General features: G+C 41.8%; 1 protein-coding gene across 1 annotated transcript in view; it reads right to left on the bottom strand.

Annotated features, from left to right (window-relative positions):
• ALDH1A2 (aldehyde dehydrogenase 1 family member A2) overlaps positions 1-10,112 on the bottom strand; it is a 125,737-nt gene extending 115,625 nt beyond the window's left edge. Inside the window, exon 1 of the mRNA XM_027553896.1 lies at positions 9,205-10,112. Within this exon, the coding sequence (XP_027409697.1) occupies positions 9,205-9,321 (117 nt within the window). The 5' untranslated portion in view covers positions 9,322-10,112. The remainder of the gene's footprint in view (positions 1-9,204) is intronic.
• Positions 10,113-13,014: the final 2,902 nt, after the last annotated feature.

Genomic DNA, 13,014 nt, shown 5'->3' with positions numbered 1-13,014 from the left:
TATATACAAACAGCAATTATAGATGAATTAAGACACAAATGAAAAAGGTAAAACTTGTAATAATAAAAATAAACTTTCAGAAACTATATAGAAGAATGTCTTGAAAAACTTGGAATAAGTTTCTTAAAGAGCAAGTTCAAAATTACTAAGCATAATGGGAGAAAGACAGAAAATCCCTAATCATACCAAAAAAAAGAAAAAGGAAGAATAAGCACAAAGGGGAAGAAAATGTTCACAGAGTATGTAACTGCCAAAGGATTATAATCGGGTATATATAAAAATTGCTAAAAATCAATAACAAACACACATATATAGAAATAGAAATGAGCAAATGATATACTAGCCAATTCACAAAGGTGGAAAGCCAAATGGCCAACAAACATATGAAAAGATGTTCAACTTCACAAGAAATCAATGAAATGCAAATGAGAACAGCAATGAGATAACATTTCACACTCAGGTTGGCAGAATTCAGGAAGTATGGGAACTCCAAGTATAAGTGAGGATATTGAGTAATGGGGACTTTGATATACTGCTGATGGCAATGGCAACTAGTATAATGTGTTGGACAAATATTTGTCAATCGCTGATGAAGCTGCAGATATATCCATGAGTCAACAATAGCACTCTAAGAATATATCCTAGAATATATCTCACCCAGGCAGATAAGGAGATATGCTTAAGAATGTTTACTGGAATCGCAAAATGCTGGCAGTATCTTACATGTTAATAGTAGAATAAATTAAAAATTGGGTATACTCAAAGAATGGAGTACTATGCAACAATGACAATGAATGAATTACAGGTATATCCAACAACATGAATGAATCTTGAAAACACTAAGCCAATAAAGCAAACTGCAAAGAATATATATGGCATGGTTCAGTTCAGTTCAGTCGCTCAGTCACGCCCAACTCTTTGGGACCCCATGGACTGCAGCATGCCAGGCCTCCCTCTCCATCACCAACTCCCAGAGTTTACACAAACTCATGTCCATTGAGTCGGTGCAGCCATCCAACCATCTCATCCTCTGTTGTCCCCTTCTCCTCCTGCCTTCAATCTTTCCCAGCACCAGGGTCTTTTCAAATGAGTCAGTTCTTCACATCAGGTGGCCAAAGTATTGGAGTTATAGCTTCAACATCAGTCCTTCCAATGAATATTCAGGACTGATCTCCTTTAGGATGGACTGGATGGATCTCCCTGCAGTCCAAGGGACTCTCGAGAGTCTTCTCCAACACCACAGTTCAAAAGCATCAATTCTTTGGCGCTCAACTTTCTTTATACATCCATACATGACTACTAGAAAAACCACAGCCTTGACTAGACAGACCTTTGTTGGCAAAGTAATGTCTCTGCTTTTTAATATTCTGTCTAGGTTGGTCATAACTTTGGCATAGTATGGTACCATTTACATTAAAAGGTTTAGAATGCGAGACAACAGTACACATCATTTATGAATATGTGTATATGAACATATATCAGTGGGAAAGATAAATGCCAAATACCTCTGAGGAAGAAAGGAAAGGAGAGAGGGGACTGGGAGAAGTTCACAGGTAGAGAGCATCAATGTATTTCTTTAAAAAGATCAGAAGCAAATAGTGCAAACAGTTAAGAACAAACAAACCTGTGTAAATGTATACACGTTTGTTATATTGTCTACACTCTCCTGTATGACTAAAGTATCTGATCTCCTCTCAAGTATGTCTAAGAATACAAAGTGCTGCTGATGTGCTGAGCCTGAAACATCCCTTCTTTTGAATCATCATGGTGCTTCAAATGCACTCCTGTCAAGAATTCAGCATCTTCTATCATGTGCCACAGTCATTGGTGTGCATGTCCTCATCACACACCCAAGCAGGAATCCTCTCTAGCCTCTTCAGGACATTGCACACATCTATGTATCTTTTCATGCCAGACAGTGACTAACAATGTTTTGGACACAAGAGGCTCTAGTAAATGTCTGATGAATAAATGATGATAAGTAAATAAATTCAGGAAAGCAAAAGGGTGAGCTCTGGCTGCAGTTAAAAATAAAAATAACCCTGAGTAATGCAATTAGATAACCTTCCCTGTGAAAATCAAGTTATATTGGTACATTGGTTATCAGACTCTAAAATATAGAGAATTCACTGGTTTCATGTTCAGCCAATCAGTCTCATACTATTTCCTGATTTCCACCCAAAAAGGATTCAGTGAAGGAGTCCATTTTTCGCACCTCATGAAATAAGACTTTACGTTATCCTCTGTTGATCTGTAGAGATAGTTCATAATTCTGTCTTCCCAGTCAAGGTCTTCTTACTTCCCCCTCTTTTTTCCTTTAAACCCTCCAGCACTACACGTACCTCAGTCCATGTTTGGTGTTAGTCAATGATAGGGGCTGCAGGAGGAGGGAAACAGGTGATTTCTGCCTCGTAGTGAGTTTATTAAATTCACACTACTATGGCAGATCTACTCACATGGAGGTAGCCTCCATCCTTTCTGTGGGAAGAGACATACTGCTTACACCATTTTTTGACCAAGCTTAATCTCTTAGAAATCCCTAGAAATGACCTGGGGCAAAATCCTAAGAGTCACTGGACTTGAAATCCAAAGACAGGTTAGAAAAACTAAAATCATATAGAAGAAAGTATATAAAATATAATCTTTAATTATTTTTACTTTTTCTCCATAATTTATAATCAATATTGGAAACTGTTTTGGTACCCATGATACCCTCAATTCTGTCTAAATAAGGTGTTTTCCTTTCAACTGGACAATAGGTTTTATCTTTCCAGAGATCTAGAAATAAAGAAATTGCAACTCTGGCTCTCCAAAGGTCAGACTGTGGTAAGGAAAGGAAACAGAGCAGATATCTACTTCTGGAGGCAACAGAGCTGAACTGCAGTAAAAGGAAAGCTTCCTTCCATAATAAAAAATTAGAATGTTCACTCACAGATATTCTAATTTTTAACCACATTCTACAGAATTCAATAAACCCCTGTGTTTAGCCCCAGGCTAGTTTGTTCTGAGCCCAGCTAAAGTCTAGATGGTGAAAGCACTCAATTATTATTCCAACTGGAATTTTCAAAGGCTGGAAGTGTTTTCAAATTATGCGATAAAACAGAAAGTTGTTGTAAATAAACCATTAAGATTTGGAAGGGAAACAATTTAAACATAACTCTACCATCTTACAAGCAGACAAATTAGCAATTGAGAAATGCCAGAGATAAGAAATTCACAATTTGGGTTATCTCACATATCTGAAAGGTAAAATGGAATAAAGCACAAAGACATGTCTGAAAGGCAATTAAAAATTAACCAAGGTGGCATTATGGCAATCATTTCTATGCATTGGTTTGGGGTCTAAGGGGAAATGACTGGCTTTGAAATTAATTGTCACATTTTAGGAAGACTTTCAAAATAGTCCCTATGTGGTGCTTTTATTGTTTGGAGGGTGAAGTGCCCCCAAACTGGGAAACCAGGACCACTGAAAGGCTCTTTAATTTTAAAATGTATAAACTAAGATTATTTTCCATTTCAAAAGGCATCTACCTACTGAGAATGTCCTCCTATGCTATCATACTTCCCAGATTTATGAACCAACAACTTGACATGATCTTTAAGCTACTCAAACACCAGAAATGACTCTTTGCCATCTGACATTCAGGACTGGGTATAAAAGGCATGTTGATGCAGAGTTTTGGCACATGCGTCAGATAACTAATTTGATTACTAAAATCCTGGCTGGAAATTGTTTGATTCAGTAACTTTTTAGTAAAGAGAAGTCCTTGATAGGGAAACCTCCAAGGGGTCCCATCTGATAAAAATCCAGTGTAAACATATAATGATTCCACAGCTACCGAGAATATTAAACCCTTATGACTAATTAGAAAACAATGGACTGTTTCAGAAAACAGCTATTGACTATACAATTCCAATCTTCCTTAAAAGGGACATCCATCAATCTGAAGCAAAAATATATTCATCACTTCCCAAAAATGAAATGGAACTAGACTTTGGCTGACCGTCAATATACGCCACTTACTTTTACATACTTGCTCAGTCCTGACAACAACCATCACGTAAGGTAGGTACTACTATTACCTCAGTTTTGACAGATGTAGAAATTGACACTCAGTGAAGAAACTCCCTGAAAGGAGACACCACTCATACGTTGCATATTAATCCGTCTCCAGAATCTGGCACCGTATTTGGCGCTATGTGGTGAATAAATGCTAAATGCGCACAGCACTAAGAATTACAAATCTGACCTAGATTTGAACAAGGGCCTATTTTTAACCGAGAGCCTTTCTTTTTTCTAAGTAAGTCAAGGGCTTATAAACTTAATGTGGGCCATACAGTCCTGTTGTAACTACCTGACTCTGACATTGTAGTAACAGCCACAGATAATATGTAAATAAATGGTTGTGGATGTGTTCCAATAAAACTTTATTTACAAAATCAAGCAGAAAGTCTATAGTGTGCTGACCCCAACAAGCTGTCACTAACTAAAAGATAAAAAATAGACATCAATATTTGTATTCCATTATCCAACTGAGAAAGACTAGAGAGAAAACTGTATATGTTGATATTTGAGATATTTTTGTTTTGGTCATGGATAGCTCATCAAGTTAATCATCGTCTAACATGAAAGAGAACTCACTATGCATGCCTGGCTGCAAGAAAATCAGACCTCACAGAACACGTTCTCAGAAGGCTTTTTACCCTCATACAGAAAAACTAATTTCTCTTTTTATAGAAATAAAGGACAGAAGCACCTCAGCAAATGATTCCATATGATTCCTGCATATTTAACAGAAGGCATCAGGCAGAACCCAGAAAAATTATCTAATTCAAGTCCTACAATTAAGTTGTTTAGCTTCTCTGGGTTAAATGGAGATGATACAAACATGAGAAAGCTGTCCAATTGTGAAAAAGTGTATTTTTGAAAACCCGAGGTCTCCTATAAACATGAAATTTGATTAACAACTTAGGATCAAAAAGACAATCTTGATTAGAGGTTTAGAAATAACCAAACCTTAAAGAGATAATCCCTGGGATAGATAAGAACCCTGCCCTAGACCTAAAAGAAGCCCCCACAAACTCATAGAAATAGCAAAAATAGTAATTTAAAGTCAGGAAATCAGAGGTCACAAAAAGGAGTTCCTTCTTAAGAGAAGTTGACCAGTTCATATTCTCTCCATGTTTCCAACAGAAGCAACACATAAAAATAAAGATTTAAACTTTTTCTCAAAAAAAAAAAAAAAAAAGTACGAGACTGTTAGGAAAAACAAAGTGTATGGTGAGGCAAGCTCTATCAATTTTTCATAAGTCTAGGCCAAGGTCTTCCTTATCAATTATTCCTATTTCTTCCTACTCTGTGTCCTTCAAAAGGTTTTGCAAGGATCTAAGATACATATGAAAGTGCTAGGTAAGCCCTTAGGCTCCATCACAATGTAAGTGGCATTATAAATGTTATCATTATTGTTATTATTACATCAATCTACTGAACTACTGCCATGCTGATAACCAAAATTTGGCATTCCATCTTTCTAAAAAGACCCTAAGCTCCTAGGAGTTCGATGTTTCTTCCAGAGCCCAACCAGTGTAATGAAAAGCACTATTACAGGAAGACAGCCACTTAAAAATTCTTTGAACTGAATTGAAATTGATCCCAGAAAACAGTAGATGTTCAAGAAAAGGTTGCTAAATGAATAAATAAAAGAATAAATAATAGTTGCCCAAAGCACATTAGCTCTAATTTTCAGTTTATTGCCTTCTATTTTTTTTTTCCTTTTCTAGTTCAGTGGGTCAGTTCTCCATAACCCTCTTCTTCCCTATGTCCTAGCTCTCCACAGTATCAAATCCTGAAGGAAAATAAAACTACTACTAAAACAAAACACTACTCTTTATGGTAGTGTTCGTTATGGGCATAAACTTTCATCGAAAAAGTGATCAACAGAGAGATGGCATAATGATTGTGTGTGTGTGTAGTGGGGAGTTGGGGGAAGGAAGGACTAGTACAGCCAGAAAAGATGATAGAGACAATAGAGAAGGTAGGGGTGGGATACAGTCCGAAAATTTCCAAAGATCTGGGAATCTGGAAGAGATCTCCCCTGAAGTTAGGGGCAGTCACCAAAGTGCAAGCCTTGATTTTATCATATGTATACTCTTACAATATATTCATATATACAAAAATTTAACAATCAGACTGATAAAACAGGAACAACTCAGAAAAATCTTTAATCCATAAAGGCACAGCTAAAAACAATCACGCTCACTCCTGTGCAAGCCATTAAGCAATCTTCTCAGGATACAAGGAAAAGAGTGCACATTTTCCTGGCCCCAAAGTGGTCCCTTTGCTACTTCATGTTGGTGGAGTTATCAGTCTTTCTTGACTAACAGTCTGCAGTTTGTTTTTTTTTTTTTTTTTTTGGTTTTAACATATTCCTTTAAAAAGAATCAGTTTTAAAACTTGTTGGGGGTCTAGCTTGCTATATTAGGGAAATAAAATTAGACATATTCCCAAAATGGTATTATTGATCATTAGTCCTAAATGGGTGTTGAAATTTCAGAGAGATAGGCTTATTTTAAAAATTAGATGTAATTGCCTGAAATTCAACACAAAACCACGAGTTTAGCCCTTTCAGCATTCTTGGGGATTGAACTTTAATTTTGGAGCATTTTCACTGGATAGACAACAGCCGTAACTTTTATTTCTTATGGTCTCCTTTACTCCCCTTTTATAAAAAATGTAAAATACTTTTAGAAGAAGAAAGAAATGGTGAAAAATATATAAAAAAATAACATCACAAGTGCAAGTTTTCTGAACGCATGGTACTTAAAATTCTCAAAATATAACCATTTACATGTAAGTATGACTCTATTGGTCCTCAGACAATATTTTAAAATCCTATTGTTACATATCCTTCACTAAAATTATTCATTTAACAAGACATAAATTATTAAGGATCCATCTATATCTATCTGGTACCATTTTCTGATATAAATACTGTATTTCTTTCCTATGTGTTATTCAACAAGCTCTCTAGCATAATATTTTAGCTAGTGCCCTTTTAAAAATTCCTATGAATGTGGTATCACTATTCTAAAGGACCAACTGCTGCACCTTGTTCATTCTTCTGCTTAAAATCACTAGTATAACTTCCCTCGCTTCTGATAAGTGAATTTTTAAAAACCTCTCCATTAATCTTATTTTCCTTTTAAGTAAAAAATCATGGCCCAGTACCCTCGGCTATCAAAAGAGCAGCTTGTGCTCTCTGTGTTAAAGATGCTGCTTGCCCATACCACTTGTCTCAGAAAATTCAGAAGTCTCACTAAGGGCCAAGGAGCAAAGCTGCTGGGAATGTTCACAGATACCTGATTTTACAAGATTTTGTGAAAAGAGATTGCCTTTAGATTAGTTTTGCTCAATGTTTATGAGGGTTGTTTGTCAAGCCTAAAATAAGGTGCCTCCTCCTCACAAATTAAAGAATCAAGTTACGATCCATTATTTCATTTCTGATTGTTTTTCTTTGTTATAAGTGGGAAAGTGGATACTGGATAAAAGTCTCCCCTGAGCTAAAGGACTCCACATTAAAGGCTTCAATTAGCTATAAATCAGTTGTCTTTCCTACTGGGGCACAACAAGAGAAAAAAGGAAGCGGGGGTTGTCAGAGAAAAAGAGAGCTGGAAAAGCTTCCAAATTAAATTCCTAGATACCTACTACAAACCTAAAACTCCATTCAGGGGCTGTGAGGAAAATTCAATCCAAAGTAAGACTAAATCAAACCCTCCCAAATCTGAGGTCCCCCCTCCAGCACAGCTCTTACATCCCGAAACCTTTTAAAGAGAACCTGAAGAGGTTAGGGACCCTCATAAAACAAAACTCTTATGCTATTCGCTTTCCTTGCTGGTTCCTAAACCCGGAGAAGTGTCACACATTGGCACCATTGTTATGCAAACAATGCCTAAATGGTTGTAACCATTAACGACCTCTCATTAAAAAGGCTTTCAAAAATTTGTCACACCATCTAAAAAGCTAACAGGTACATTAAATCCATCTAAATTGGCATTCAAAACACGAGCCACCCTGGTTTTTATCTTAAAATTCAGCGGGTAAAATTTCAAATTCTGATGGGTTTTTAAAAATATTTCTCTTTCAGTCCTTAAGACAAAACCAAACAATTCGTTCCTGGACAAAATTCAGTTTATCTTGTAATAAGCATGATGGCAAACAACTTTAACCGTGTTGCGTGAGCGCAGTATGCGTTTAGGTTGAACGGGCGATGTCTGGAGTAGAAATCAACGGAAAGGAATAGAAAATCAAGACAACTGTAAAAGGAACTCCAAGAAACATTATTTTGAATTGCATCTATTTCTCTCTCACACCCCAATGGCATAACATAACCTCCCCTGTATGTGTAATCAATACATTTATTCTATGTCCAATTTGTGGCAAGTAAATTCTATTTACATTAAGGTAGCGAACGCATTTCCTTTTTATGTTGTGGTGCAACAAAAATTAATTTCTGCCTGGGTAACCCGAGACGTCAGAGTTCGTTATAAAAAGCATTTTTTTTTTTTCAGTTCAAAAGCAAACCCGTTAATATGCACGAATTTAAAGACTTCTCAAGTTTTCCAGGAAAACTGCCACTACCTACAAAATTCGAATAAAACGCTGATATTGGATCTACTGTACTCAGAGGGCAGGTTTCCATGAAATCTGCAAAGGCGGCCGCAGCGCTGTGAGCCTGGACGATCCTATGCGACAGTCGCTGGCCGTGCCCCGCTAGGGCTGCGGGGTACCCGAGACGGTCCCCTGAAGGTGGACGGCCGAGAAGAGACTGCCAGGCTGCTCGGCCAACCCGGCGGGGAACCCTTCGAGGAGTGGAAGCGGTGCCGACGCCTTCTCCGCAGCAGTCGGGGCCCGGAGAACCGGACGAGGAGGCAGCGGCGGACGCGGTTTGGAAAGCAGCCGTTGACGGCGACTCTCAGGGCCGCGCGGCAGGCTGGCGGAGGCGAGTCCCCGACGCGTCCCAAGACCCCGGAGGGACTTGAGTAGCCCCAACGCCGAGGACCCGGTGTCCCTCTGCTGCGCGGGCTCGACGGGCTGGCCCGGAAAACCCCAGCCCCACACCCCGTCCTCACCCCCTAACAGTCCACGGAGAGGAAAGAAGGTTCTGGAAAGTCTCCGTGGACGGCCGGCCCCCCGTGGCGCCTTACCTTGGTGTACTTGATCTCGAGGTTGGGCGTGGGCGACGGCAGGAGGTGCAGGGACGCCATGAGGGCGGCGGGGTCGGCCTTCACCTCGCCGGGCATCTCGATCTCACTGGAAGTCATGGGGGCGGGCCGAGGTCTCGCTCGCCCGCGGCGTGGGCAGTGCGGGCTGTGCGCGCGGTTCGAGAGCCGGGGGCGCGCTCGCCTGTATATAGGCAGGTGTCAAGCTGGGGCTCTTCTTATTGGACGTGAGGGCCGAGGCGCGGGGGGCTGGTCCATCCTACCTAGGACGCCCCGGCGCAGCCCCGATTTACATAAAGCCCGCCGCCCAGCGCCGCGCGGCTCGAACGCTTGAGACCCACGGTCAAGTGCGCCCGCCGCACGCTCTCGCCCTGAGCACCCGCGACCGCGGGGACCAGCCCACGCGGCCGCCGCAGTCCTCGACGGCAGGAGCGCAAACCTGCGCCGCGGCCACTCGGGGCTCAGCCGCCGGGACTGGCCTCTCTCCGGCCGGGACAGCGTCGGCGGGAAGCACACCTTGGCCGATGTCGGGCGCCCGTCCCGGCCGTGGAAGCGGAGCGGGGGGCTGGCGAGGGGACCGGAGCGGCCCGGCGCTTACTCTGCCCCGAGAGCGGGACGCGGTGTCGGTGGGAGAAGCCCGGGCCCCGAGGGGTCCGGCCAAGGAAGGGGCAACCGACGCTGCGGCCGGCACACAGATCCCCTCCCGCCCCGGACCCGCGGAAGCCCGGCTCCCCTTCTCTCCCGGGGACTCGCGGGACTCCCTCCGGTCTCCTTCTTCCGCCAAGGGCGCCAGGCCCTCCGCAGCTACCGGGTGCCCGCGCAACCCACTTCCCGTGCGCCGTGGCCACAGGGTCGGGGACGGGTAGTGGTGAGCGAGTTTCTCGCCCTACTACTCAAAAAGAGTGTCCCCGCGAGCCTGTCGACGCCGCGCGGCCCTCGCCGGGACTCTCCCGCCCAGCTGCTGCCCTCTGCTGGCCTGGACCATCCCGGGCGGTCTGGGCTGCGCCGGGAGGATGGGGCCTTGGGGAAGACAGGGCTGCTCCGCGGAGTTGCAAGCTGCGTTGGCTTTTCTGGTCCTTCCTGATCCCTCTTTCTAGCGGGAAACAGGGACTCTCCTCGTCCCAAAACACACAAGGATACAACTAGTTTTGTTTTTCTGGAGTTCTCCACGCTAACAGCTGTCATGTTGCCAGACATTGGGCTTCTCACTTAACTGCCCCGTTTAGAGATGAGCTCCCTAATTTAAGCCCTTTCGAAGCTCCAACAGATCTAGTTCTCGGAACTCTAGAGGTCAGCATATAGGTCTACGTCAAGAACACAGAGACCCCCATCTCAGAATGGGCTTTGGGGTCCGTGGTCTAAATCTAGAGTCCAGATCAAAAGACCTTTGTAGGTCACTTGCACTCTCAATGTAAGCCTGACAGAGGTCTACAGATTCTTTGGATGTTAAGTGTCTGCCAGAAAACATCCTGACTTAGATACTTACAGTAACTAAAACAGCTCTATATTTATTGCTTGGTTCTTAACAGCAGTAGAAATAGACTTAAATATATCATTTCAGTATTAGGTCTGAAGAAATAACTTCCAGCCTCTCAGAACCCAACATATCTACATTAAGTTACCAGAGCAAATTTGGGTGTGTGTGTGTGTGTGTGTGTGTGTGTTTTGTTTGTTTGGAGAAATTATGGACCTTAGCTGAGGTTCCGAGAAAGCGGTGAGATTTCAGTTCACAGGGGATCTCAATAAAGATTATGCCTTAATAATAACAGTATATGTTCATGAAATAGACGAAAACCTTAGAGGGTTAGAGATACAACTGAGAGATTAAAAAGTTAAGGTTAGTTGAGAGAGGGAGAAGTCTGTAGCGAAGGAAATCAGTGATGCCTGTGGAACAATTCTACAAACATGTTTTGAGTGCTTTCTGATGCAAGGCATGGTGTAGAGACTGGGTTACAAATAAGACAGCTCTGGACTCTAGTGAGCTTAAACCGCCCCCCCCCCCCCCCCCCACAGAGAGGGAGATGACTATGAGAGGCTGTGGGGGAAAGTTACGGAAAGAGCATCCGCAACACCATCTGGGTGCCCCACCAAGGAAGAGGCCAGCTCTCTGGGGAAACTGACCTTGGAGGTTGGCCTTAAAAGGAAGGTCAGCCTTCAGCATGGAGAGGAGGACAGAATAGGCAGAAGAGTCCACAAGAGCAAAGGCATGGAAATGTGTGAATGCTTTTTAGGGACATCAGTGGTGCTGGAGAAGCAGCAGATGAGGCTGGCAAGGCAGTTGCCTCAAGGTTGTAAGGGCCTTAACTCGAGACACTGAGAAGGACAAGTCATCAAAAGATTCTGAGGAAGAGAAAAGGGAAAACTGTATAAATTAAGCTGATGAATGAATATTATCAAGAAAGACTGTTGCAAACCAGAAACCACTGATGTATATTCTCCTCAAAGTATAAGACAGGGATATTCACCCTTGACCCCACTCTGGTGTGCTAACTCCAGTTCCATCACTGTGGCTGGAAGGAATGACATGTTAGAGTTATCAGCATTTGTTACACAGTGCATGCATGCTAAGTCACTTCAGTCGTGTCCAACTCTGTGTGACCCTGTGGACTGCAGTCAGCCAGGCTCCTCTGTCCATGGGTTTCTCCAGGCAAGAATACTGGAGTGGATTGCCATGACCTCCTATGGAGGATCTTCCCGACCCAGGAATTGAACCCATATCTCATTATATCTCGTGCATTGGCAGGCAGGTTCTTGACCACTAGCACCACCTGGGAATCCTAGTGAGGAAGAGCAAAAAACAGATTCCCTTATTATTTGGGCCAGAAAGGATCTCTTGGCTTCTCCTAAACATTTTCAAAACATTTCTTCTCCTAAACAGTTCCATTTCCGCTGACTAGTTCAACTGTAAAATGAAGCTCTCTGATTAAGGGACATTTTCTCTTCCTGATCTTACATTTTGTTTTACATTTCCCCATCTTTTACTATAAATTTATCTTTTAATAGGTTTCTAAGAGTTTTTTGTTGTTGTTTGTACAGTCATTCTCTTCCCCCCCTATCTTCAGCTCATGATTGTGGCCATTTTTTGTGCAAATTCTTTAAATCAAGATGGGGGACAAGATTTAGCAGAAAAGAATAGTGAATTGCAACTACTTCAGTCTTGCTTGTTTCTATTAGTAGAATTTATTCTTCTGTTACTTACTTTTAAAGCTGCCTTAGCAACTCTTCTCATATTCCTGTTCTTTTCTCTTGTTTTATTGTCCTCTTATTTTCTCCACAGATCGCACAGTGGTTGAAGTAGCAGTCTTTATCTTCAGGTTTAACATTTTGAATGTAAGTCTTTTTCCTGGTTTAGCTAAGAAACATTTTTTCCCAACCTTATAATGTTTCCTTCTCCCACCCTCCCCCATCTGTAATTATTTATTGTTTAGGATACATCTTGGTTAAAGCCCCCTGCACAGGGGAACGTACACTACAGCATGCTCTATTTATTTCCTTGTGAAAACAATTTATTAGGCCTGGTGGAGCCAATATCCTGGAGTCGTAGAGGAGAAAAATAAATTCTTGCCTCATATTTCCTCACCTAAATAGTAGAATGCAAAGTTGTAATTTTCAGGCATCAACTTTATGTGAAGCTTGACTTTAGGTATGAAACCCTAGCAACTTAGGCTTCTTTTCAGATTACAATTAAGGTGGGGAAAGTATCAGTTAAATCGAGAAACATCTTTTAGAAGTCAACGAGGGAGACTAAGTAGAGCACAAATATTCCTTCCAACGAAGGAACACTTCTGGTTTTGG

Source organism: Bos indicus x Bos taurus, chromosome 10 (assembly GCF_003369695.1).
Source record: "Bos indicus x Bos taurus breed Angus x Brahman F1 hybrid chromosome 10, Bos_hybrid_MaternalHap_v2.0, whole genome shotgun sequence".
NCBI lineage: Eukaryota > Metazoa > Chordata > Mammalia > Artiodactyla > Bovidae > Bos > Bos indicus x Bos taurus.
The sequence above is the reverse complement of the archived record's forward strand: the minus strand, read 5'-3'. Positions and strand labels throughout refer to the sequence as shown.